Source organism: Leptopilina heterotoma, unplaced genomic scaffold (genome assembly GCF_015476425.1).
Source record: "Leptopilina heterotoma isolate Lh14 unplaced genomic scaffold, ASM1547642v1 Lhet_68, whole genome shotgun sequence".
Lineage (NCBI taxonomy): Eukaryota > Metazoa > Arthropoda > Insecta > Hymenoptera > Figitidae > Leptopilina > Leptopilina heterotoma.
The window spans coordinates 2,042,800-2,069,965 of record NW_025111157.1 but is presented as its reverse complement, the minus strand read 5'-3'; the positions used below and the strand labels follow the sequence as shown (position 1 = coordinate 2,069,965).

General features: G+C 21.9%; 2 protein-coding genes across 4 annotated transcripts in view; one reads left to right on the top strand and one right to left on the bottom strand.

Moving 5' to 3' along the window:
• Positions 1 to 128: 128 nt before the first annotated feature.
• Positions 129 to 7,780, top strand: LOC122510258. The gene is made up of 9 exons (XM_043624759.1): positions 129 to 345; positions 617 to 808; positions 3,453 to 3,593; positions 3,681 to 3,871; positions 3,980 to 4,102; positions 4,169 to 4,224; positions 4,416 to 4,494; positions 4,564 to 4,692; positions 6,993 to 7,780. Exons 1-9 carry the CDS (start codon positions 255 to 257, stop codon positions 7,185 to 7,187), a joined length of 1,197 nt encoding a protein of 398 aa, XP_043480694.1. The 5' UTR covers positions 129 to 254; the 3' UTR covers positions 7,188 to 7,780.
• A 9,216-nt stretch (positions 7,781 to 16,996) lies between these two features.
• The window catches only part of LOC122510471 (syntaxin-1A), a 128,186-nt gene continuing 118,016 nt past the window's right edge, over positions 16,997 to 27,166 (bottom strand). Inside the window, exons 10-11 of one of the 3 annotated variants that reach the window (XM_043625146.1) lie at positions 19,932 to 20,026; positions 16,997 to 17,653 (exon numbers count right to left, since the gene is read on the bottom strand). In XM_043625146.1, the coding sequence (XP_043481081.1) occupies positions 19,946 to 20,026 (81 nt within the window). In that variant the 3' untranslated portion in view covers positions 16,997 to 17,653; positions 19,932 to 19,945. Of the gene's footprint in view, positions 17,654 to 19,931; positions 20,027 to 25,190; positions 25,723 to 27,166 lie in introns of those variants that run through there. The other 2 variants (XR_006302445.1, XM_043625147.1) reach the window with 2 other exon arrangements.

Sequence of the window (27,166 nt, the reverse complement as noted above, 5' to 3'; positions counted from 1 at the left end):
TTATGAATTTATCATCAAATTTTTACAGTACTTTTTATTTTTTATTCAAATCCAAATTTGTCCAACTTTGAACCTTTTTGGCCAATCACGCGACTTGTTTACTTTGCACCTGTGACTAACTTCATTCTAAATCTGTCAAATGTCAAAACGTCAGAAGGAATATTGATTAGTTGCTTTTATTCTTTACAATTCTTTATAATAAACCAAAACCTCCACCTGATAACACAAGAACAAAATCAATATATAAGTAAAACATGTTAAATCAACTAAGAAACTATTTTTTATTGATAAATATTTTAATTATTGGACTTAAAGCAGAATTTTATGAGGACTATGAACCTACAGGTAACATTTTTATAAAAAACTTGTAATTTCTAGACATAACCTAACTCAGATATTTATTTACGCATATTTTTATCTTTTTTTCATCACATATGTTTGTGATTTTAAGTAATGAAACATAATAATTTATATTCTTAAATGTATTGTTACGTATTTGTTTCATAAGTGATAACTTTTTCTTTATTAAATTGAAAGATTTTTTTCTTGATTTTAGATGAAAGATAAAAGAAATTTAGATAAACAGATATTTATTTTATAAATTGATATATTTCAGATGTTGATGAACCAGAGGATATATTACATTTATTGAAAAATTATATAAATAGAAATCGAGAATACAGGGAATTAGGAGGCGATGACGAGTGGCGAGGTCGTTGGTTTCCTGGCAGATTTTCCGATCCAACGCCTCCTCCAAAGATTCTTTCTAAGTTTCAGCCTCACGGTCACTTGGATATAAATTCACCAGGTAGAAAATTCTTTTTTGTTTGCCTCATAAACTATGAAAATGCCACGAATTCTAATACAAAACCTTCACTTTTTTCTATTTCTGACACTAATTTCTTTTTAAATAACTTAATTCTTCTAAAGAAATCATAAAATTATTACTTATAAATTATGTAAAGAATAATTTTACTTAAAAATTTCAAAATTAATTGGATTTCAAAAGAGTTGCGTTTACAATCTTCATAAATAGATGAACTTGACAGGTTTCAAATTAAAATTTTAGTAAATATCAATTTTTAATGAATTTAAATAGAAATTTTAAGAACAATTGATTACAGAAATTCAATTATTTTCAAAAATGATAAACTTCTTCGCATAAATTCAATTATTTTCAAAAATGTTTAAAAATTCTAGTCAAAATTTAAATTATCTTTATAAATAATAAAATTCTTCTCCGAAATTCAGTTAAATTTAAATTTCAATTATTGTCATAAATTTTCCTCATTTCAATTATTTTTAATATCTACGATTTTAATAAAATTTTCCAATAGATTTTTATTATTTAAACGAAATTTTAATAAAAATTCCACAGGAATTCAATTACTTAACAATTTTTTTTTAATAATTTCTTCGCACGAATTCAATTATCTTTAATTTTTTAATGAAGTTTCTCAAAAGAATTCAATTATATTCAGAGAATTGGAAAAAACAGTTCTGAAAAATTCAATTACTTCGAAAAATTTAAATAAAATTCTTTTAAAAACTATATTATTTAGAAAAATTTTGACAAGATTCTTTGCAAGATTTAGTTAATAAAATTCTTCTCAAGAAATCAATTATTTTCATAAGTAATAAAATTGTTCTCGAGAATTCAATTATTTTAAGAAATTTTGATAAAGTGCTTTATAAATTTAAAAAATTATAATAAAATTGATCAATACAATTATTTTTGTAAAATATAACATTCTTCCTAGGAATACAATTATTGGCAAAAATATTTATAAAAATCTTCGAAACAATTCAATTATTTTCGTAAAAAATAAAATTCTTCGAAGCAGTTCAATTATTTAAGACATTTGAATAAAAATCTTTACAAGAATTTAATTTTTTTTAAAAATAAACTTTTTTACATAAATTTAAAAAAAATGAAATTTAATAAAATTCTTCGTCAGATTTGAATTATATTCAATTTTTTAATTAAATTTCTCGATGGAATTTAATTATTTTCAAAAAGTTTAAAAAAATTCTCGTCCAAATTTAAATTATCATTATAAATAATAAAATTCTTCTTCAAAATACATTTATTTCAAAAAATGTAATGAAATTCTTGTCAAAATTTTAATTATTTTCAAAAAATTTCCTCATTTCAATTATTTTTAATATCCACGATTTTAATAAAATTTTCCAAAAGAATTTAATTAATAAAACAAAATTGTAATAAAAATTCCACAGGAATTCAATTACTCACCAATTTTTTTATAAATTTTTTCGCACCAATTCAATTATTTTTAAATTTTTAATCTAGTTTCTCGAGAGAATTCAAATATATTCGGAGAATTAAAAAAAATTGTTCTAAGAAATTCAACTATTTTGAAAAATTTAAATGAAATTCTTTTAAAAATTCTATTATTTAATAAAATGTTGACGAAATTCTTTACAAGATTTAGTTAATAAAATTCTTCTCAAGAAATCAATTATTTTCATAAATAATAGAATTTTTCTCGAGAATTCAATTATTTTAAGAAATTTTAATAAAATGCTTTATAAATTAAAAAAATTATAATAAAATTGATTAATACAATTATTTTTGTAAAATATAACATTCTTCCTAGGAATACAATTTTTAAAAATCTTCGAAACAATTCAATTATTTTCGTAAAAAATAAAATACTTGGAAGCAGTTCAATTGTTTAAGAAATTTAAATAAAATTCTTCACAAGAATTTAATTTTTTTTCAAAAATAACATTTTTTACATAAATTTAAGAAAAATGAAATTTAATAAATTTCTTGGTCAGATTATTTAAAAAGATTTGAATAAAAATTTGAATTAAATTCTTTAAAAAAATTTGTAATAAAATTCGTTGCAAGAATTCAATTATTTTCATAAATAACAAAACTTATCGTAGAATTTCAATTATTTTTTATACAATCTTAAATAAAATGATATAAAATTGCATTTATTATTAATTTTTTTTTTAAATTCGCCGAAAGAATTCAAAAATTTTGATAAAATTCTTCATAAAAATTCAATTTTAAAAAATATTCATTTATTTAACAAATTATTTATTTTTGTATTTAAATAATTGAATTTGAAATTTTCTAATAAATATTGATTAAAAAATGAATTTCACTTAAAATTTTAAATTATAATAATGATTAAATATTTATTTAAAAAAGAAGTTATTGATGTTTTGGAACAATTTTCCAATTAAAGAAATTCGTAAATAAATGTAATAGAACATATTTTTGAGTATCTAATAATTTTTGGAGTGAATCAGAATATTCTTAAGGGTCAGAGAAAAAGTATAAATTTTGTCTGGAAATGAGGGAAAAGTCAAGGAAAAACAAAATTAAATTTTTGTAGCAACCCTGTAGTAATTTTATTTAATTGTTATTTAATATATTAGTTACTGTACGTTTCAATAATGAAAAACTTTTTCTATAGAGCTTGAAAGACACAAGCAACCCGGAAAAGATGAGGATTGGCTAGGACGCTGGTTTCCCAGTAGACTTTCAGATCCAACACCTCCTCCGAAGATTCCTCCTATATTCCAACCTCACGATCACTTGGAAGTAAATCCACCAGGTAGGAAACTAGTAATTTCATTAATTTATTAATTAATTTAATTAATTTTCTAATGAATGTTTCAAAATTGAAAAAAATTCTCTTTAGAGCTTGAGAGAGACAAGCAACCAGAAAAAGATGATGAATGGCTAGGTCGTTGGTTTCCTAGTAGACCTTCAGATCCAACGCCTCCTCCAAAGATTCCTCCAGTATTTGAACCGAAAAATGCTTTACCACATCCACATCCATCGGGCATGATTCCCATGGGTGAAAAATCTCCCTTGTGTGATGATGGAAAGGTTTGTTTTACTTTTGTCAATTTTAAAAATACTCTTTACGTATTTTTTTTTGCTGAAGTTCTGAATGTTTTAAAAAAAAAATTTTTCACTTTTTTAATATCATTCTAGACAAATTTAACAGTTGACTGGGATGAATCTCCAGCTGATTACACCTGTTACGATCGAAGGATCAAACCTACTTATAACATAGATCCTAAATTTTATTGCGAAAAAATTCCAGACAACTATGTGGTAAGGAAAAAAATAATTTTCTTACACTGCTTTCTTGATTTTAATGAATATTGTGACAATTTATAGGCAATTCATAAATGCATGACGGATGTTATCGAGTATGATGAAGATCTTCCTTTGTAGTAAGTTTTTATCGTTTATAAAATTATTAATTGTTACAAAATTTAACTGATTAAATCATTTTTTAAATTATGATATAAGAATGAAAGTAAATATTTTTCATGAAAATTTGACAAAATTCAGGGAAATAAAAAATGTAGAATAAAATATAATATTTAATTTTGAAAAATAAATGTTTGGTATTTTTTTCAAGTGGCACACACAGACCAATTTGGCCGGTTTATGGTGAATATAAATTCCTACCAAGGCAGAGGTGGCTTCACAGTTTGGAGGTAAAATAATACAAATCCGTTATTTATTAATTTTATTTAAATATTTTGCTAACTGATCATTTTTTTCAGCACGGAGCTGTTGTGATGCTCTACCATCCCTGTGCGAATCATTTAGAAGTAGAAATCTTGAGAAAATTAGTCACTGGCTGCATTAGGCGACACATAATATCTCCTTCGAATTTTGTCTCTACTGACAGGGTAAGAAATTTTATTTACTATTTACTAACAACAATTTGCGCGTAGCTGATTCTCAGTCACTTTTTTCAAATGAAATTATCAATTTTCAAAATAATAGAACGTAAAAATTTTTAATTCAAATTTTTTTTTATAAAAATAAAATATTAATTGGAATATATAGTTTTAATATTATAATTATAATAATCATATATTCTGACATAGGAAATTCAGGAAAAATCAGGAATTTTTATTAAAAGTAGTGAAAAAAATTTAATTTTTAGAATTCATAAGAAAATTCTGAATTTTTGTGTTTTTTTTGTTTGACTCGTAAACTATAAAATTAACACGAATTCTAATACAAAAACTTCAATTTTTTCAATTTCTGACAAAAATTTATTTTTAAATAACTTAAATCTTGAATAACTATCATAAAATAAATAAATTATTTAATGAATAATTTTACTTAAATATTTCAAAATTAATTCAATTTTAAAAGAGTTGCGTTTACAATTTTCATAAATAAATGAACTTCAAACGGTTTCAATTTAAAATTTTATAACATTTTAAAGGTTGAATGAATTTAATTAGAAATTTTTATGAATTTTTGAAAAATTTTAGTAATTCAAAATCTTCTAAAATTAGTTAAATTTTTAAATATATATTTAATAAATTATTAAAAATAATGGGTTTATAGAAGAATTTTAGTTAAAAACACTAAAAAAAATTGAATTTTGAAGAAGTTACAAATTATTGCAGAAATTCAATTATTTTCAAAAGTAATAAAATTCTTATCACAAAATTCAATTATGTTCAAAATTTACAAGAAAATCTGGACAAAATCCCAATTATTATCTTTATAAATAAAAAAATTCTTCTTCAAAATTTCAATTATTTTCAAAAAATTTCCTCATTTTAATAATTTTCAATATCTAATATTTTAATAAAAATACCCAAAAGAATTCAATTATTTAAAAACAATTTTAATAAAATTGTACGCAAACATTTAATTATTTTCATAAATAAAAAAAATTTCACAGGAATTCAAAAATTTACAAATTTTTTATAAGTTTCTTCTCAATAATTCAATTATTTTCGGAAATAATAAAACTCATCGCAGAATTTCAATTATTTTTAATAGAATTTTAATCGAATTCCTTGAAAAATGTAACTATTCTAAAAAATTTTATTAAAATTCGTCAAAAGAATTCAATTATTTAAAATGCAATTATTTATTATTTGTTTTATTATTATATAAAAATTCAATTATTTAAATTCAATTACTTACCAATTTTTTTATAAATCTATTCGCATCAATTTAATTATTTTTAATCTTTTAATGAAGTTTCTCGAAAGAATTATAAATAATTTAAAAATAATAAAATTCTTCTTCAAAATTCAGTTATTTCAAAAATTTAATAAAATTCTTGGCAAAATTTCAATTATTTTCAAAAATTTTCCTCATTTTAATTATTTTTAATATCTACGATTTTAATAAAATTTTCCAAAAGAATTCAATTATTTAACAAAAATTTTCATAAAAATTCCATAGGAATTCAATTATTGACAATTTTTTATAAATCTATTCGCACCAATTTAATTATTTTTAATTTTTTAATGAAGTTTCTAGAAAGAATTCAAATATATTCAGAGAATTGAAAAAAATAGTTCTAAAAAATTCAATTATTTCGAAAAATTTAAATAAAATTCTTTTAAAAATTCTACTATTTAAAAAAATGTTGACAAAATTCTTTACAAGATTTAGTTAATAAAATTCTTCTCAAGAAATCAATTATTTTCATAAATAATAAAATTTTTCACAACAATTAAATTATTAAAAATAATAATACTTAAATATTTAAATATTTAAAGTATTCAAAAAAGAAATTGTTGTTTTCGAATAATTTTACAATTAAAGATATTCATAATTAAATTTAACAGAACATTTTTTTCAATAACATTTTTTCCTTTATTTTCGAAAAATTCAAAAATTTTCAGTTCCATTTTCAATAAAATTTTCTAATTGACAAATATAATTTATAAACATTTTTTTCCTTTATTTTTAAAAAACTGTGAATTTTTATTAAAACAATTAAAATTAAGAAATAGAATTGATGCAAATTATTTCCTTATGAAAATTGAGAATGTTATACAAAAATGTTAAGAAACGGGAATATTTAATGTTTTTCTTTCCAAAAGAAAAAAATGAGTGAATGGAAGAATACGGAGATTAATATAGTTAATAATTTAATATTATTTATTTTACTTTTTATAAACTTTTATTTAATTTCCTCGTACATTAATTTTTAATGTTTCTCATTTAGCCGCTAGTTTTGTTGACCTGGGGCTGTCATCTGAGTATGTCTTACGTTGATGTCGAGGATGTGCAGGAGTTTATTTCGAAATTCGCCCTTAAAGGACCAGAACAAATCGAGAATGATGGTGATTTCGATAAGGAACTCTTGCATAAAGCAGAAATTGTCTCCGATATCAAAGACTCCAATCTATGTCCCACGTAATTTGAAGGTTTGAAAAAAAACAACAATATTTTTTCTCGAAGTCAATTTTTTAATTATTACGTGTCGAATTTAAAAAAAAACACCAAAAAAAGAGAATTATTGTTTTCGGAAAAAAAATGTAAAATTAATTAGTTTAATTATTATTACTATTTATTCGTTATCCTTCATTTCATTTGACGGATTTTAAAAATGTTCATTGATAGTTAAATTTTATTTATTTAATAACTGACTGATTTTGCAAATATGTACAAAAACTTTAGATTCAGTTCTTAAATTTAATTCTATTTATTTGACACTTTTTACTAATTTTTTTCTTCTCACAGAAAATGTGAAACTTGAAACCTTCTTTTTTTTCCTTCAAGAACTGAATTATTAAAAGCGCGACAAGAAATTAGTTTCTTTGATTAATTATTGTGTAAAATCAAAATAGCATTTCTTGAAAATGTTTTGATTCTTTTTACGTTTGTGTTTTGTATAGTTTATAGTTTATAATGCTGTGATCATTATTGTATTTATTAATTTTATTTTACTTTCGTTGAATTGTAAAAGTTTGACTTCTAAAAGATATGTAAGTCTTGAACCAATAAATGTCTAAAAGCAAAATATATTTATTTACTTGTGACAAATATTCACCAAAAGGTGAATTTGAAAATATTTGAAAATATTTTTTAAACCGTCTAATTAAAATTTTTTATTCGAAGAATAAAAATAAAATGAAAATACATAAGGTTAAAAAGTATAAGTCGAATTCTTCATTCGTATTTAAAAAAAAAATAAATGAAAATAAATAAAAATAAAAAGAAATAAAAGAGTTTGAAAATGAATCAAAAGGTCCAAGAAAATTGTTTAGAAGTTTACTTTTCTAATCTTAAAATGTACATTTTACAGCAGTACTTCGATTAAAATGAGATAAACACTGGAATTTCGTATCGATCCCTCAAAACGAAGAGTGCCTCAATTTTTTAAACTTATCCCCATTCTATTAAGTTTTCAAACACTCTTTTCGTTTTAAGAACAACGATACTCGTCGACTTCATCATGGGACTGTGGTGAGTATTCCTTTTTTTTTTTTAATGTAAATTTTAATTAAATTTAAATTTAAATAGAAGCTACATAGAAAGAGAGAACACTCATATTTATTGTCTACGTCGTTCTAGAAATTAATGAACGTGTATTTACAAGTTTTGAAATTGAATGAATATTCTCTTCAATCTTTTCCATTTCTTCAACGATTTTTTTTTTTTTTTGAAAATGATTAATATTGATTATTGACTTTTAAATAGATTTGCGTCAGTCCCATAAAAAAGCCATTTACATTTCTAGTAGAAAGTACAATGCTATGTATAATTTTTTTTTTCTTAATTCACCTTTTTATATCACTCTCTATTTTTTCAATTGTCCCTTTTTTTTAAAAAATAATTTTCAAGTTTTTCGCCATAAAAAATGTGTGTGTCTAAGTATTATAGAAACTTTTTTTTTTAACGGAAAAACTTTCGACTCTTTTCAAATTTTGAATTTTCTTTTTTTTATAAATTTATGAAATGAAAAGTTTTTAAATAAAATCTATTTCATTCATTCGCAATTTCGAGTATTATTTTTTTTAAAGTGTTAGTGTGTGATTCTTAAAAATTCTCAAATATTGAAAAAGGAAAAAATAGAAAACTTTTCGAAAAAATTCGTTTTTAAAAATATTTTGTTTGACAATGATTATAATTTGTTTGGGGAAATAATTATTATCTTTTTTTTTTGTACAAATATTTTCAGTGATCGGTAATAATTTGAAAAAAAGTGCGAAAAATGAAATTTTGAGAATTTTTAATAATTGCAGTCCTCAATAAAGGGAAAAATGCAAATCTTTCACAAATTACAGTCTCAAAAATTCACGAAACTTGGAAGCTCCTCTATTTCTCATTTTTATTTCAGTGCACTGATATGGATTTTTTTTTTGTTATTTTGAATCTATAAAAAAATTCGAGTTCTATTCTCCAAATTTCTTAGAACTAACATGCACATGGACAAATTGAAATTTATTTGTAAGTGCATTTTCCTTTTTTTTTTCTTAAATTCTTTTGTGCTCTTTTTTTTGTTTCTAGGTGTCCGGTGAGGATAGTTAAAAAACGTGAAAATTGGTTTTTAAGGTTTTCTTGAAAATCACATCGAAAGATACAGAGTAACGCTGAACTTTTTTTTTTCTTTCACTTTTTTAGCTAAGCGAGACAAAAGCTTCTACTAATTTATATTATTCGTATATAATTTTTATTTTTAGCACTCTAGTCTAGAATTCGTTAAAAGAACACTGCCTTGGTTTTTCAATATTTACAAGTATAGTGCAATCGCTTTTTCTCGATTTTCTATGTTACTTTGAATTTCGAGTTTTTTTTTGTCTGCTAAATAATTCTACTATACTTTATTTTCTGTTTTAATTATTATTTAGACTTCGAACGACATCTCTCTCGCAGAAGAAATTAAAATAAAAAAAAATGTTTCTTAGACTAAAAATTCCGTAAATATTATTTATTTATAAGAATTTTAGAAACTGAAACTAGTTTCTGAAATTTCTTTTTTTTTCATCTCATTTACGCAAATTTAATTAACATTAATATTTGTCAAGTACAAATGTTTTCTGTATTTTTAAAATACATTTTTCTTTAATTTACAATTTTTTTTTATTGAATTCTACGATAATTTTTAATAATCCGTGTCCATAATTATCGAATGATTATATTTTTAAATAAATTTTCGTTTCTTTTCAACCCATTGATTCGAACGATTATAATTTTCATTCGTATTATAAATTGTATTAATTTCATTAATTGTATTAATTTTATTAATTGTATTAAATTAATAATAATAAATATTGTAAATTTAGCTAAATTCGGTAAATTTGATAATAAATATTTTAAATAAATTTTTATTTATAATCTACTGAAATAGTGTCTATTCAAAATCTATTGTTGTATTTTTTACTTTTTCGTTAAGAAAGAAATTTCCTTCGTGAAGAAACTCTTTTTGTAAAAAAAAAAGTAAAAAATTATTTTCCTTAGAGAAAATACGGATTTTCTTTCTCTGACAACAAAAAACGATTTTAAATCAACAGAAATGAAAATAATTTGAAATATTGAAACGTAATGCACTTTAAGCAGAAAACATTGTTGATTTATTTAGTAATATTAATCATCGATACAGTATCTTTATTTTATATGAACTTCTATGAAATACCTATAATAAAAAGTATTTATATATATATTTTTTATTCTCATCATTCCTCGTACTACAGTGTAGTTGGTAAACTTTTTTTTTTAAAATTTTAATTTATTAATAATCTCACTTTGTCACATGAAAACCGAGGTATATCATGCGAACTTTTATGCTATCATTTAAATTGTTCTCTTGTTTTTTTTTCTCTTCTTTTTTTTACAATTTTTGAAAATTATGAATTAAGTTGATAGTTGGAATTGACACTTATAAGGTTATTGAAGTAGCCTTTCGTAGTTAATAATTGCACCGATGTGACACGGCTCCGTAACACATTTCTGATGCCTCAAAATGTAGCACAGCATTGTTTACACTTTATCACACTCTTCTTTTTTTTTTCTTTTGTTTAAACTCGAATAATTGTTTACAATGTTTACAATGTCGTACCGAATTCTCATTTTTTTTTCGTCGATATTGGAGATTTGAATTTTTAATTTACCATAATTTTCAATAGAATGTTAACAGTATAATTATTACGCAATACTCTGAGGCAAATAAGAATGCTGAGGTTGATTTATTTCTCGAATTTTTTCTCAAATTTCTCTCCAAATTCTGATTTTAGAAACGAAATTCCCTTTTTAGAAACAATGAGACTTTTTTTAAAAATTAAATTTCGAATTTTCAAAACACCAATAAAATTTCGAGAAAATTTTCAAATTCGAAATTTATAGAAGAAAAAAAGGAGAAGAAGTGGTGTTTTTTTTTCTCGAAATTGAAAAATCGAATCAACCTCAGGCAATTGCAGCATCTTAGGCCAAACTCGTTTAATACACAGTCGATTGTGCACCAATGTAACTTTTATTCGTAAACTTACATTATCGATGAGAAATTAACTTTATCTCTCAATTCCTATGACGAGGACTTTCTAAATTCTATTCTAAGATTTGAGATAAAAGTTAAATGCCTCGATTGACGCAGAAGCTATTATAATGGAATTTTGACTAGAGAATCATGGTGTATTTTTCACCGAGTTCACCACTGAATTTATTTTTTCAATTACTATTTAATTAATAATAATATTCTTAATTCCTAATTCGCCAAGGAAGCTTAAAATAATTATCTCTTCTAATAATTATTCTTCACAGCATTTAAAATAAAATATATTCACAATTATTCTAAAAAAAGAAATTGGACAAAAGAAAAATTTCTTTTTCGATCAAAAATGAAAGTGGTAGTCTCGGTTTTTTTTTACAACTATCAACGCATGATAGGACTAAAAAGGAAGTAGTAATTAGTAATAGTAGTAATTGAGAAGTAATTTTAATTCGATCGCATTCAAAATTCTTCGTACTATAGAATTCAGCTTTTAGATTATTGGAATTTCATCTTAGCCCGAAGTTGTCACGAGAGATAAATATATCATTATTTATAGAGATAAATACATGTATATCGAAGAGATCTGTATAACGACACGTGAAAAATGTGTGTGTTTGTGTTGGAATTAAATATTCGATTACGACTTAGATACAATTTGATAACAAGAGAAGAAGTTTATTTTTTTTTCTTACTTTTTCGTCAATCAGTTCAAAATTCTTTTTCTTGAATTTATTTTTTCAAATCGAATCGTTGAAATATAATTTCAGATTACATTCAATTTCCTGAATTTATGAAAATGCTAAAAAACGGAAATTATTCGAAAATACAATTTTTTTTCTTCCCTCTTTGGAAAATAATTTTTATAAAAAATCCATTCTAATGAGAGTTTATTCTTCACTCTTTGTTTTTTTTTATTTTTACAATTTCTGCTGCTTGTATTTTCTTTTTACATTTTTCGGAAATGTATTTTTACATTTTTTTTACTTTTACTTAAAATTTATTTTTAATGCCTTACAAAAAAAATTGAATTTCATACAAACGATAAAATAGTGAAATCATGCAATATTTTTTTTTTTTTAATAATACTCGCATTATAGAATCTGACTAAAATTGTACGAAGAACTTGAAACGCAAGAAATCCGAGTCCATTGATTTGTGACTCAAAAAAGAAAACTAGTTTTTTAATAAAAACATTTTTTTTTGTGAAAGTTTTAATATTAAAATGTGCGATACAGTCTTTGCGAATGATGCATGGATTTATGACAGTCTTTCTCTATTAAAAGTTAGGCACAATACTTTTCGTACAATTATGATTGTTTCTATGAGTCAGGCACGTAAGAATTTTTCCGTTTTCCAAAGTTTTATTTTTACACTTGAAACGAAAAAAAAATTTGTTTGTTCAAACAAACAAATTTTTTTGGTTTCAAGTGATTTTGCATTTTTAATTTATTATATTCAATTAATTTAATAATTTAAATTATCAATTTTTCTAAAATAATATATAAATTAATAAATACGAAATAAATAAATAATACGATAAATAAATGTCAATTATTAAAAATTTTTAGAAAAGTTGTATTTTTACGATCTAACAATTGCAGATTGAAATTTTTGAAAAATATTTCAGAGAAAAATTATTTCAGAATGGTTTGAATATCGATTTTGATTCACTCGATTATTAATGGTTGAATATATTTCCTAGGACTGTCACTGTGATTAGTAAATTGGTCGACCTACAAAGCTCAACTCATAAAATATTCAGTTTTCATTCAAATTGTCAGGCTCTTAATTTTCGTCGACTAAAACTATTTAACGTCAACTGCAGAGAAGACAAACAACAAATAAAATTAAATAAGTAAAATAGATTTTTGTTTTCAAATCCAGGCTTCGTACTCGATAATTAATTTTAGAAAAACTAGCAAAAAGTAGTTTTAAAAGTGGAAAAAGTATAGTGAAAAAAGTAGCTATCGAAAATTAATTAAATTTTTTTATAATTTCTAAAATAATTTTACCAATGAAATTCAATTCTTATTAGAAAGTTCTACAAGAATTCAATTATTCAAATACAAAAATAAATAATTTATTCAATAATTGAATATTTAAAATTTAATTCTTACAAAGAATTTTATTAACATAGGTATTTTTAAATAATTGAATTCAATTTTCAGGTATAATTCCATTTTTTGAAGAATTTTATGATTAGTAAAAATAATTGAATTCTTGTGACGGAATTTATTAAAATTTTTCAAAATAGTTGAATTTATCAGAAGAATTTAATAATTTCTAAAAATAAATGATTTTTTACGAAGAATTTTATAAAAATCTTTTTCGAAAAATTTTATGAAAATAACTTAATTTTAGCAAAATTCAATTATTTCCTAAATTTTAATTTTAAATTCTCCAAAAATACAATTATATTTCAAAGTCATTTTTAAATGCAAATAAAAAAAATAGAATTCTTTAAGATATAAAAAATTAAATATCAATTAAATTCGACAAAAATTTTCAAATAATTGGAAATTTAATTTAATCTTATTAAATTATTTACGGGAAGTTTACTAATTTCAAAAAATTTAAATTATAATTTTTTAAAAAACTAATTCTGTCTATAATTTTTAAATTTAACGACAATTCAATTATTTAAATACAAAAATAAATTATTTTCTTAAATAATTGAATATTTCTTAAAATTTGAATTCTTTCGAAAAATTTTAATGAAATTTTTAAGAATAATTGCTTTTTTCGAAAAATTGATTTCAAATTGTATTAAAAATAATAAAAATGATGCGTTGAGTTCTATTATTTATGAAAATAATTGAATTTTTGAGAAAAAATTAACAATTTAATTCCTGAGAAGAAATTTATTTTTTATTGAAATAATTAAATTCTCGAGAATAATTTTATTTAAATTATTTCAAATCTTTGCAAAAATTCATTTATTTTTAATAAAATTTCACAAAAGAATTCCATTATTTTCTAATATTTTAATAAATCCTTCGAAGCAATTCAATTATTTTTATAAATAGTAAAATTCTTTGAGAAATTCAATTATTTTATAAAATTTTAATAAATCCTTCGAAAAAATTCAACTATTTTTATAAATTGTAAAATTCTTTTCAGGAATTTAATTATTTTTATAAATAGTAAAATTCTTTTTAAAAATTCATTTATTTTTAATACAATTTTAATAAAATTTCATGAAAGAATTCAACTTTTTAAAAAATGTTTAATAATATTTTTCGAAAAGATTCAATTATTTTCTAAAATTGTAATAAATCCTTCGAAATAATTCAATTATTTTGATAAGTCTTAGTAAAATTCATCTCAAGAATTAAATTAATTTTTTATAAATAATAATATTCTTCTCAGAAGTTCAATTATTTTCAATTTAATTTTAATAAACTTAAAAATGTTCACTTCAAATTATTCAAAAAAAAACTTAAAGAAATTCTTCAAAAGAATTTAATAATTTACAAAAATTAATAAAATTGTTTGATTTCAATTATTAAGAATCACGATTATTTTAAAATCTTGAAAGAAATAATTGATTTTATCAAAAAATTTTTTAAAAATAATTTAAATTCATTTGTGAAATTCTGTTAAAATAATAGTTATTGAAAATAATTGAAAATTTGAAAATTTTTCTACAATAATTGAACCATTTGAAAGAATTTAATTAAAATTCAATTGTTTCTAAGAATATTATTTACATTTTTGAGAGTAATCTTTTTTTTTATTAACTACTAGCGAATTTTAAGTAGTGTGAATTTTTTTTAAAAAAAGGAGAAAAGAAGCGTCACAAATCCAAAAAAAGTATCCAAATAGTAGTAAATTGTTTAAAAAAAAAGTAGTTAATAGATTTTAGTTGATGAGTACGAAGTCTGCAATTCGAAAATTTTTGACAATTTACAAATTAAATTTTTAATCTGAAAACATTCGAGTATTGGTTTGAAAATTTACAAATTAAATTTTTAATCTGAAAACTTTTGAGTATAGTCTTCGAAATTTACAAATTAAATTTTTATCTGAAAATTTTCGAATATAATTTAGAAAATTTACAAAATAAATTTTTAATTTTAACTTTCGAGTATAATCTTGAAAATTTACAAATTAAATTTTTATCTAAAAATTTTCAAGTATAATTTTGAAAATTTACAAATTAAATTTTTAATCTGAAAACTTTCGAGTATAATCTTTAAAATTTACAAATTAAATTTTTATCTGAAAATTTTCGCGTATAATTTTGAAAATTTACACATTGAGTGTTTTAGTCTGAAAATTTTCGAATATAATTTTGAAAATTTACAAATTAAATTTTTAATCTGAAAACTTTCGAGTATAATCTTTGAAAATTTACAAATTAAATTTTTATCTGAAAATTTTCGAAAATTTACAAATTAAATTTTTAGTCTGAAAATTGTTGAGTATTTGTTTGAAAAATCGAGCACAATTGAAATTAATTTGCGAATCGACGGTAAACAAAAAAAAAAAAAAACAAAAAGGATTCGGAATTCTTGCGTTTCTGAAATCTCGCGCCTCTTATTTATAAAGTCATTCAAGAATTTAATAATATTTGAAATAGCAACATAACTATCTAGGCTAACAATGACATATACACTTTCTGTACAATGCAAGGGTGGCCTTAAAATACAATTCTCGCATCGAGTGATCAGTGACGCATGATGCGACGCGTCGCCACCTTGATTCATAATATTATAATAATTAATGTTATTAATTTGAACAGTGTAATCCATAGTCTTTCTGACACCGTATTTACCTCAACGTTTATATATAATATAGTCAACAAAACATTAACATTACCGTCTCTTCTCTTTTTTTCTCCCTTTGAATATCGACTATCAATTAATATTTATAATATTTATAATATGTATATGCATATTATCAAGATGATCAACAAATTTCGATCAACATCCGTGTTTCATGCCGTTCTAACTATACATCGTGAAAGTACATTTACAATTTTTCAATTTCAACGAGCCTTGAATGTGATTTAGAAAATTTTCCCAAAAAAAGACTTTTTTTCTTCTCAGTTCCATTGGGGAAAATTTTCCTCTCATTCGAAACTTTTTTTTAACGTTGTTTTTTCTGTTAAATTAATTTCTTTTCGTAACATCTATATTTATAAATGTAATATTTATTTTACTGCAGCAAAATGCAATATTTTTTGGGCCAGCACTTTTGCTCTTCTATTTTAAAAGCCTCCTCGGAAAATCTGCACTAATCTACCTAAAAGAGCGAGTTTGAAAATTTTCTACAATCTCAAGAGATATTCAGAGGAGACTAAATTGCAAAAATTATTCAATCTTTCAAATTTCAGAATTGTGGAGATTTTTTAGTTTCCTAGTTTTCGAGATCAATTTCACCGAATTAGGGAAAAAATTGCCTTTAGTATAATTCCAACACTTTTTTTGATTTTTTCTAATTCGGATTTAATTATAGTGAGTTTTTAAATAAATTTTTTTTGAAAAATTTATAGGAAATTTATTTTTGCTTCTTCTTTGTAAACTTTTCTTTTTTTTAACATTGTTTCATTCTACTTTTTTGGTAAAAAGCAATTTTCCGGAAAATTTTTCAAAAACTTATTATCTTAACTTAAATATAAAAGTTAATACTGAAAATAAAAATTTTAAGTACAAATGTCGAAAAAATTTCGATAAATAATAAAAAAAGTAAAAAAAAAACATAAAAAAAAATGTCTAAATTGAAATGAGACGAGAGTAAGAGAATTCTAAACTAAGTATCATAAATTTTAACTGCCGTTGATCAAAAAACTGGTAGCTATAAGCTACGGTACGTTCGATACAAAATATTTCTCAACAAAACTCGTCTAACGCTAGCCTAACGTCTAAATGGGCTACGATATATTTTTTTTTATTTATAAGTATATGTAATTATGTATATGCACATGAATATTCTTTCTTTCTTTAATTTAATATATGAGACTTGGTTTTTTTCGTTTTTTTTTTTGTCTTTTTTTGGTGCAATGACTACTTCCTTCTCTTTTTTTTTGTGTAACGCACTAAAGAGATGATAACAATGTGAAGAATACGAGTGCTGCTGAATTATTAGATTTTAAGGCCGGTGGTAATATCGAATGACAGAAAAAATGATGACGATGATCATGACGATGACGATAATAATAATAATAATGTTGATAATCCTAATAAGTGCAATGACAATGATGACGATGACGATGATGATGATGATGATGATGACGATGACATTCTGGCCTGATGATGACGATGATTAAAACTACGTCAAAGTAAACTTTCGATCTCCAGGTTTCCTGGCGATATGCGTGTGCTGCTTCACTTTGTCGAAAGAAGATAAATCTCTCTAAAAGGCAAGCTCGATCTCGATGTCTTCTCACCTCCCTGAAAAAAAATTTCTCATTAGATTTTTCTATTCTGTTCATTTTTTTTTTTTTTTTTCTTTTTTGCTAAGGCGCTGCATCAATCAATCAATTTCAATTTATTAAATTAAATTTTTAATGAGAATTTAAAAGTTCAAAAGGAAATTCAATTAAAATTAAATGAAAATTAAATTGAATACAGACTTCGTACTCGATAATTAATGTTTAAAAAAAAAGTAGTAAAAAGTAGCTTTGAAACGAAATAAAGTAGTAAAAATGTAGCTATATCGAAAAATTAAACTTGACAATAAAAAAAATTCGTTTTAGAAACTTTACAAAACTGACGAAAAATTGCATTTTATATTTTTTATTTTCCTGACTTTTTCCTAATTTCCATAAAAAAAAAAATAATAATTACTTCTTTCTTATCCGGATAAATAAATTGATTTCTTTCGACTTAGTTTATGCAAATTATAATTTAAATAATTCAATTCCTGAAAAATTTTTATTTTTCATGAAAAGAATTGAATTCTTACGAAAATTTTTAGAAAATTTTTTTTTTTAATAATTTGTTTGGAAATTTTATGAAAATAGTGGATATTGAAAATCATTTAATAGCGAATTCCTAAAAAGCATTTTATTATTTATGAAAATAATTAAATTCTTGACAACGATTTTATTAGAATTCTTTAAAATAATTGAATTGTTATTTATGAAAATAATTGAATTTTTGTGAAGAATTTTATTAAAATGCCTCAAAATAATTGAATTTTCAGGAATAATTTTGTTATTTATCGACATAATTGAATTCTTGGGAAGAATTTTATTAAAATCTAAAAGAATAATAATTGAATTATTTCAAAAAAATTTAATTAAAATTCTATTTAAAGTAATTGATTTTCTTCGAACAATTTTATTGAAATATTTGAAAATAATTGAATTTCGGTGGAAAATTATAATATTTTTGTAAATAATTGAATTCATCAAAAGAATTTAAAAAAAGTTTTTTAAATAATTGTTTTTTTTTTTTTGAGGAATTAAATTAAATTTTTAAAAAGACTTACATTTTTTGAGCAATTTCTATAAAATTATATAAAAAATAATTTAAATACTGCGATAAATTTTATTATTTATGATTATAATTGAACAGCTGACAAGAATTTTATTAAAATTTTGAAAAATCATTAAATTCCTGAGAAGAATTTTATAATTTATGCGAAAATAATTGAATTATTAAAAAAAAATTTTAATAAAATGTTTTAAAAAAATTTAATTTCCGTGAAAAATTTTGTTATTTTTGAAAATAATTGAATTCTTCGTAGGAATTTTATAAACATTGTTTTAAATAATTAAGTTTCTCCAACTATAATAAATATTATGAATATTTTATTTTAAATAATTGAATTCTTGTGAAAAACTTTATTTTTGAAAATAATTGAATTTTTTGATTAATTAATTTAAAATAATATTAAAAATAATTGAAATTTTTCGATTACTTTTATTATTTATGAAAATAATTGAATTTTTGCTTTGAATTTTATAAAAATTTTTCTTTTAAACAATTGAATTTTCCTGAAAAATATTATTAGTGAAAGTAATTGAATTATTGTGAAGAATTGTATAAAAATTTTGTTAAATAATTAAATTTTTGGAAAATGCTATTCTAAATTAATTGAATTTCTGCGGAAATTTTATTATTTATGAAAATAATTGAATTTTTGATGAATTTTATCAATTTTTTTTTTAATAATTGAATTTTTTTGCGAAATTTTATGAAAATATTTGAGTTTTAAAATATTTTTTGAAAAGAATTGAATTTTGAATATTTTTTTGGAAATAATTGAATTTTCAATATCATTTGAAAATAATTGAATTCTGAATATTTTTTGAAAATAGTTGAATCGTTTTAAAGAATTATTAATTGATTTCTTTTGTAAAATTTTTTGAAAATAATTGAATTTTAATAAATTTTTTGAAAAGAATTGAATTTTGAATATTCTTTTGAAAATAATGAATTTTCAATATTATTTGAAAATAATTGAATTCTGAATATTTTTTGAAAATAATTGAATCATTTTAAAGAATTTGGTTACAATTTTTGAGAATAGTTTTTGATTTCTAGTATTAGGGAATTTAAAGTAGTGAAAATGATAAAAAAAAGAAAAAAAAACAAATTTTTAGCTTTTAGTTTGCTGAAATCTAAAAAAAACTAGTAAATAGTAGATTTGAGTAAATGAGTGCGAAGCCTGTGAATAAAATAAAAATTACAATAGTTTACAATTAAGAATTAAAGATTTCACCTGTTTTTAGATGTTCACAGTCCGAAATATCCACCAATGGTGGTAGCCACGACAATGGCAAGAATGGTGAGGCAAATCAAGATCATGATCTTCTTCTGCTCTCAGTAACAAATCCACAAAAAAATTTATTATCAATCACGAATAATAATTAAATATTTCAATTCTACTTTTTTTTTCAATCTCTACTCTAAATATTAAATATTTACTGTGGTGTGCAGATTGTGACTCTCTTTTCAATGCTCTTAAAATTTTTTCTCAACAGAATAATTTTATTTTTTTCTTTTTTTCTTTATTCTCTTTTAAAAAAAAATTATTTTACTCGATACAAATTTTTCTCAATTCAATTAAAATTCTTTTATTTCACATAATTTAATTTCTCATCTATTTTGCAGTAAAATTCTGCACTACACAATTTTTTTTTTCTTTTTTGCTTTTACATTTTTCTCAGGAAACATTGCACATTAGTCTTTTATCACTAGTTTCTAAACAATACTACATTAATATTATAGTAAATAAATAAATAAACCAAAAAAATTTTTTTGAACAAACTAAAAACAATTCTTTTTGAATTAAACTAAAAACAATTTTTTTTGAATAAACTAAAAACATTTTTATAGAAAAAAAATCTAATACACAGAAAATAAAAAAAGAATTCCGGAAACAAAATCGAATAAGAAGTAACTGAAAAAATCTAAAACAAAGACATTTATTTACACAATTGTTATACATAGGTATTTGAATAATCGTTGACTCGAGGACAATGAAAAAAAACATCTCGCTTAATAAAGTATAAATATGATTCGACTTTCCACAATTACAGAATACAACCGCCCTAGGAAATCGTTTTTTAAATTAATATTTTTAATTACCTTCGGGAATAACCTCTTTTTTTACCTTTAGCAAAAATTTTTCTTTTTGTCAAAAACATTTTTTTTTTACCTTTAGCAAAAAATTTTCTTTTTGGCAAAAATCTTTTTTTACCTTTGGCAAAATACCTTTGTATTCAAAGGCAAAGGCTTTTGAAAAAAGTACTTTTTACCAAAAAGAAATCACAATTCACGGTTAAAAAATAATTATTACCATTATTCTCTTTTCAAAGTGAATGATTCGTTTCTCTTTAATTTCCCAGTGCGGCGGAGAAAAAAGGAAAAAAAGACTCAAAAAAACGTCCCTGCTTTGTTTCTATAATTTTAATTGTAATATACAATTTATATTTGATTTTATATTCTTTTATAATTTTATATTCATAAATCAATTTTGGTAAAATTGAATTGTTATTATATTTACTAAATGATAAAAAAAAAATTCGTAAAATTAAAGTAAAAATTGATTTTGATTAAAAAATAGCAAAACTAAGAAGGGACGTAAATTTCGATCACAAAATATAACAGCGTTACGTATTTATAAAGAAAAAATTTTGTACTTAAAAAATAAAGTACTTAAAAAAATCGAGAAGGACGATAAAGAAATGCAACGTCGACAGTGAAAATATAATTTTTTTTTTTTTTTTGGGGCAGCTTCGTATACTTACATATAGAGTTATATATATAAAATAAAAGGTACAGAAGCACGACATCGAACTACGCTCAATATCCATACTTACTTGAAAAAGTTTTGTCGACTCGGAAATCGTCTTAGCAATCTTCTGCTTTGCCTAGAGTTTCGTATTATCCTCTTGAATCATTAAATTTTTTGCAGCAATTGTCTGTGTGTATATATATATACTTCCTGAACGTAGTTTTTATTGTCTACCCTCTACCACGTATTGTTGAATTTTTTTCTATTCTCCCTTCAGGTCCAAATGAATTTTCCTCTTTATTATTCTCCTTTTTCCATTTTTTTCAATTCCTTCCAGTTTTTTCCAATTCCTTCAGTTTTTTTCCAATTCCTTTCAGTTTCTACCAGTTGCTTCCAATTTTTTCCAATTCTTTCCAATTCCTTCGAATTTTTTTTCTCGCTTTCCAATTCCTTCGAATTATTTTCAGTTTCTTTTTTTTCACTTGTTAATCTATTTTTAATTCACCCTCTTTTTTTAATTTCATTTTATTTTCACTCTATTTCCTTTCTTAGTTTTCTTTTCTCAATTTTCCATTTATTAATTCTTATCGTCTAATTCACATTCACAATTTCTTTTTTCTCTATTTTTCTATCTCTCTTTTTTCCTTCGCTTATATTTCGTTTCTTTTTCTTATTTTTTCTTTTCAATATTTTTTCTTTTAAAATTATTTTATTTCTTCTAACCAGTGAAATTTTTCAAAATTCGAATTTTTATTTCTGAAATTCAAAGTCAAATTTTGGTTTTCTTTTTCTAATAAATTATTCGTTTTGTTTTCAAATTCTTTGAGATTTTCTTTTTTAGAGCATATCCTCGGTCAAGTTTCCCCTTCGAAAATTATGATAATATTATGTTTTTTTTTCAATTTTTAACAATATTATTATTCGTCACTATTCACTAATTTTTGGGGTGCTGATAATTATTACGAAGAGTATTGCGAAGTATTATAAACGAAATTTACGCTTATTTATAATTATTTATAGTATTTACAAATTTTTCTTTTCGAACTCTTTCTTTTTTTTCAACATAATATATTTATTTATATATTTATATAGACACCTCGAGCGTAATTTTCAAATTCTCTGAGATATAAAAAATCGAATCTCAATAATTATTAATATTTCAGAATCGCAAAAACATATTTCGGTAAATTTAAATTTTTATATTTTCGTCGATGAAAATTCAATTCGCAAGTTTAGAAACAAAATAATTCGTAAGTTTCATTAATCAGAAATAAAAATTTCGAAATACAATTTTTTGAATAATTCGATTTTTTCTCAGTAATTTTTTAGTTTCTTTGTTTTCACTTGTTTTCACTACATTTGTCCATCTCAAAAGAAATTTTTTAAAAAAAGAAAAATAATTTGAAATATTATTGCACCTTAGCAAAATACAAAAAAATTGCTTCTTCCTCTCTCTCTCTCTCAGTGACAAATTATTTAACGGAATGTGGAAAAAGAGCCAGTCTAAATTTCCCTTCCAGTCACAACTTTTTTTTTTTTTTTCGACGATTTTCTATTTTTATTACTGCGTATATTTATTTGTATTTTATTTAGAAAAAAAAACAAATCTAATTTCTACAACACTTATAGACTCGATATCGATACTTCCCCCTCTATACAAAGATCGTTATTTATGATCTTTAAGAGTACAAACAATTTTCTACTAACATAAATAATATATATATGTACATAAAGTAGCCTCCAGAGATGTTTCATTAATATGCCCTTTGTTTTTGTTTGTTTTTTTTTTATCGACAACTTAATAACGACAATAACATGATTATTTTATAATAGTGCAGAAAATACTGTTACGCATTTTTCATTCAATTAATAAAATGCGTAAAATTCACTTATTGAAAAAGTGTATTATTTAACTTGACTTAGAGCTTTGACATTAAAATGCATTTTCAAAATGCAGATCAGTTTTTTTTTTTTATTTTCTTTTCTCTCTTTCGTTTCATCAAAGAATCTTCCACCTTTGTGAAACCAGAGAAAAATCTCTCCTTAATTTATAATAATTTTAAATTTTTATAATAATATTAAATCTTAAAAATCGCTACAAGAGAAAAGACATTCTTTAATTACAAAAAAAAAAAATTCTACTTTTTTCCTCCTTTGCAAATATTTTCAGATTCATATTTGAAGGTTTGTAAAAGGTTTGTAAATTTTTATTCCTTTTTTATTTTTTTCCTATTTTTTTCTATTTTTTTCTCTTTTTTTATTAATCGTTTCTATTAATAGAGAATTATTAATAGAAAATATAATTGATTAAATACGATAATTTTAATATGGAAATTAAATTAAAATGATAATTATTAATTAATAATTATTAATTGTTTATTAAGAATTATTCTTTATTAGGAATCATTTTTTATATTAAATTGAATTAAATTGAATTTTTTTCAATATTGAAAATATAAGAATATGAAAATATGAAAATAAATAAAGTAAATAAAATAAATAAAGTTAATGAAATAAATAAAATAAATTTTTAAAAAATAAATTTAAATACGTACTTCAGGTGAAAAATTTTTTCAGTAATTAATTATTTGCGAAATAATTTATAAGCGTAGCGACTTAGGCTACTCAATTCCGTGATTCAGGGAAATATTTTAAAAACTGGTACTAATTACACAGTATCTAATTGAATGATTATTCAAATTCAAAGTTCTACTTTCTAAATATAGAAACATGAAAACCTAAAAGTATGAATCTTTAAATTCAAATATTCAAATGTATAAAATATTTACAAATTTTATCTTCTTTCTTTTTACAAAAAAGAAAAAATATATTTATATTGCTCGATAACGAGTAAAGAAAAAAGTTCCCAAGTTTCTAAAATTAATAAATTAAAATGTTTGTCAAATAAATTTACCGAATTCAAGTAATTTTCTTTTCAATTAATTTTTCGAGATAAAATTATTGAATAACTTGAAGTCAAGTAATTTTTTTTCAATTCATTTTCTTAGATAAATTATTGAATAACTTGAATTTAATTTATATTTCAAGGCAAATATTATTGAACAACTTGAATTCAATTAATTTTTCAAGACAAATAATTAAATAATTTGAATTCAATTAATTATTCAAGATAAATAATTGAATGAATGAATTCAAGTAATAATTAATTTTTTTCAATTAATTCAATTTTTTCAAATAATTTTCAAGACAAATTATTGAATAACTTGAATTCAATTAATTTTTCTAGATAAATAATTGAATGAATGAATTCAAGTAATTTTTCAATAAATTATTGAATAAATTGAATTTAAGAAATTTATTTCAATTAATTTTTCAAGATAAATTATTGAATATCTTGAAGTCAATTAATTTTTCAAGATAAATTATTGAATAACTTGAATTCAATTAATTTTTCGAGATAAATAATTGAATGAATGAATTCAAGTAATTTTTTTCAATTAATCTTTCAGGATAATTTATTGAATAACTTGAATTCAATTAATTTTTCGAGATAAATAATTGAATGAATGAATTCAAGTAATTTTTTTCAATTAATCTTTCAGGATAATTTATTGAATAACTTGAATTCAATTAATTTTCTTTTCAATTATTTTTTCACGATAAATTAGTGAATAACTTGAATTCAATTATGTTTTTAACATTAATTATTGAATAACTTGATTTATTTAACATTAAACCGAAAAATTTACAAAAATAAATTAATCAATTAATAAAATTAAAATTAATTTAATAATTAATTTAATTAATTTAATTAATTTACAAACAGAAACATTGAATATTTTTAAGAATTTTAGGAAAAATTGATTTCTTTTTTCTCTAGTAGCATTTGAGAGAGACATTTTCTCGATTGGGATGCGAATTTTTTTTTTTGACATTTTTCATTATTGGACATAATGCAGAACATTATTTACAAGAAGAAAATTTTGTTTAAAATATAACGACGATCGCTGATTTTTTTGTTGGGGGAGAACGTAAGACGTGGAATGGATTTTTCGAATATCTCATTGAACACGTCCAGGAGAGTGTTTTTTTTTTTGGTGATTAATAATAATAATTGTGGAGCCTCTGGGATGATGTCAAGGACGAACTGAAATCGGGAGATGAATGAATTTGTGCTCAGGAAAGGTGCACTTGTGTCACTGGTCTCGGATCGAGTCGATGGCCATCCACGAGATCAGCTCAAATTAGTTACCAAAATGATTATCAAAATGATGACCGCCACTGTCAGGCAGACAACGATCAGGATCAATTTCTGTAAACAAAACGATTTAATTTTAATTCTATTCGCTGATTCTTGCACTTAAACCGATTTTCTCCACGGGAAAATGACTTTATTAAAAATTAATATTTTCAGAAAATAAATTCCAAAACGAAATTAATTTTCAAAAAATAAATTCCAAAACAAAATTAATTTTCAGAAAATAAATTCCAAAACAAAATTAATTTTCAGAAAATAAATACCCAGAAAATTAATTTTCAAAAAATAAATTCCCAAAAAATTAATTTTCACAAAATTAAGGCCCAGAAAATTAATTTTCACAAAATAAATTCCCAAAAAATTAATTTTCACAAAATTAAGGCCCAGAAAATTAATTTTCATAAAATAAATTCCAAACAAATTAATTTTTACAAAATTAATTCCCAGAAAATTAATTTTCACTAAAAAATTCAAAAAAAAAAAATTAATTTTTACAAAATTAATTCTTAGAAAATTAATTTTCACAAAATAAATTCCAACAAAATTAGTTTTCGCAAAATAAATTCCCAAAAAATTAATTTTCACGAAATTAAGGCCCAAAAAATTAATTTTCCCAAAATAAATTCCCACAAAATTAATTTTCACAAAATTAATTCCCAGAAAATTAATATTTTCACAAAATAAATTCCAAAAAAATTAATTGTCACAAAATTAATTCCTAGAAAATTAATATTTTCACAAAATAAATTCAAACAAAATTAATTTTCACAAAATAAATTCCAAAAAATTTCCAGAAAATTAATTTTCACTAAATAAATTCCAACAAAATTAATTCTCACAAAATAAATTCCAAAAAAATTAATTTTTACAAAATTAATTCCCAGAAAATTAATTTTCACTAAAAAATTCAAAAAAAAAATTAATTTCTACAAAATTAATTCCCAGAAAATTAATTTTCACAAAATAAATTCCAAAAAAATTAGTTTTCGCAAAATAAATTCCCAAAACATTAATTTTCACGAAATTAAGGCCCAGAAAATTAATTTTCACAAAATAAATTCCCACAAAATTAATTTTCACAAAATTAATTCCCAGAAAATTAATATTTTCTCAAAATAAATTCCAACAAAATTAGTTTTCGCAAAATAAATTCCCAAAACATTAATTTTCACGAAATTAAGGCCCAGAAAATTAATTTTCACAAAATAAATTCCCACAAAATTAATTTTCACAAAATTAATTCCCAGAAAATTAATATTTTCTCAAAATAAATTCCAGCAAAATTAATTTTCACAAAAGAAATTCCCAGAAAATTAATATTTTCACAAAATTAAGGCCCAGAACATTAATTTTTACAAAATAAATTACCACAAAATTAATTTTCACAAAATTAAGGCCCAGAAAATTAATTTTCACAAAATAAATTCCCAAAAAATTAATTTTCACAAAATTAAGGCCCAGAAAATTAATTTTCATAAAATAAATTCCAAACAAATTA

Bases quoted from the DNA above. Each gene is read 5' to 3' on its own strand.
- LOC122510258 (XM_043624759.1), top strand. From the start codon at position 255: ATGTTAAATCAACTAAGAAACTATTTTTTATTGATAAATATTTTAATT. The intron at 346-616 runs GTAACATTTTTA...GATATATTTCAG, and splicing joins TGAGGACTATGAACCTACAG to ATGTTGATGAACCAGAGGAT. The intron at 3,594-3,680 runs GTAGGAAACTAG...AATTCTCTTTAG, and splicing joins CTTGGAAGTAAATCCACCAG to AGCTTGAGAGAGACAAGCAA.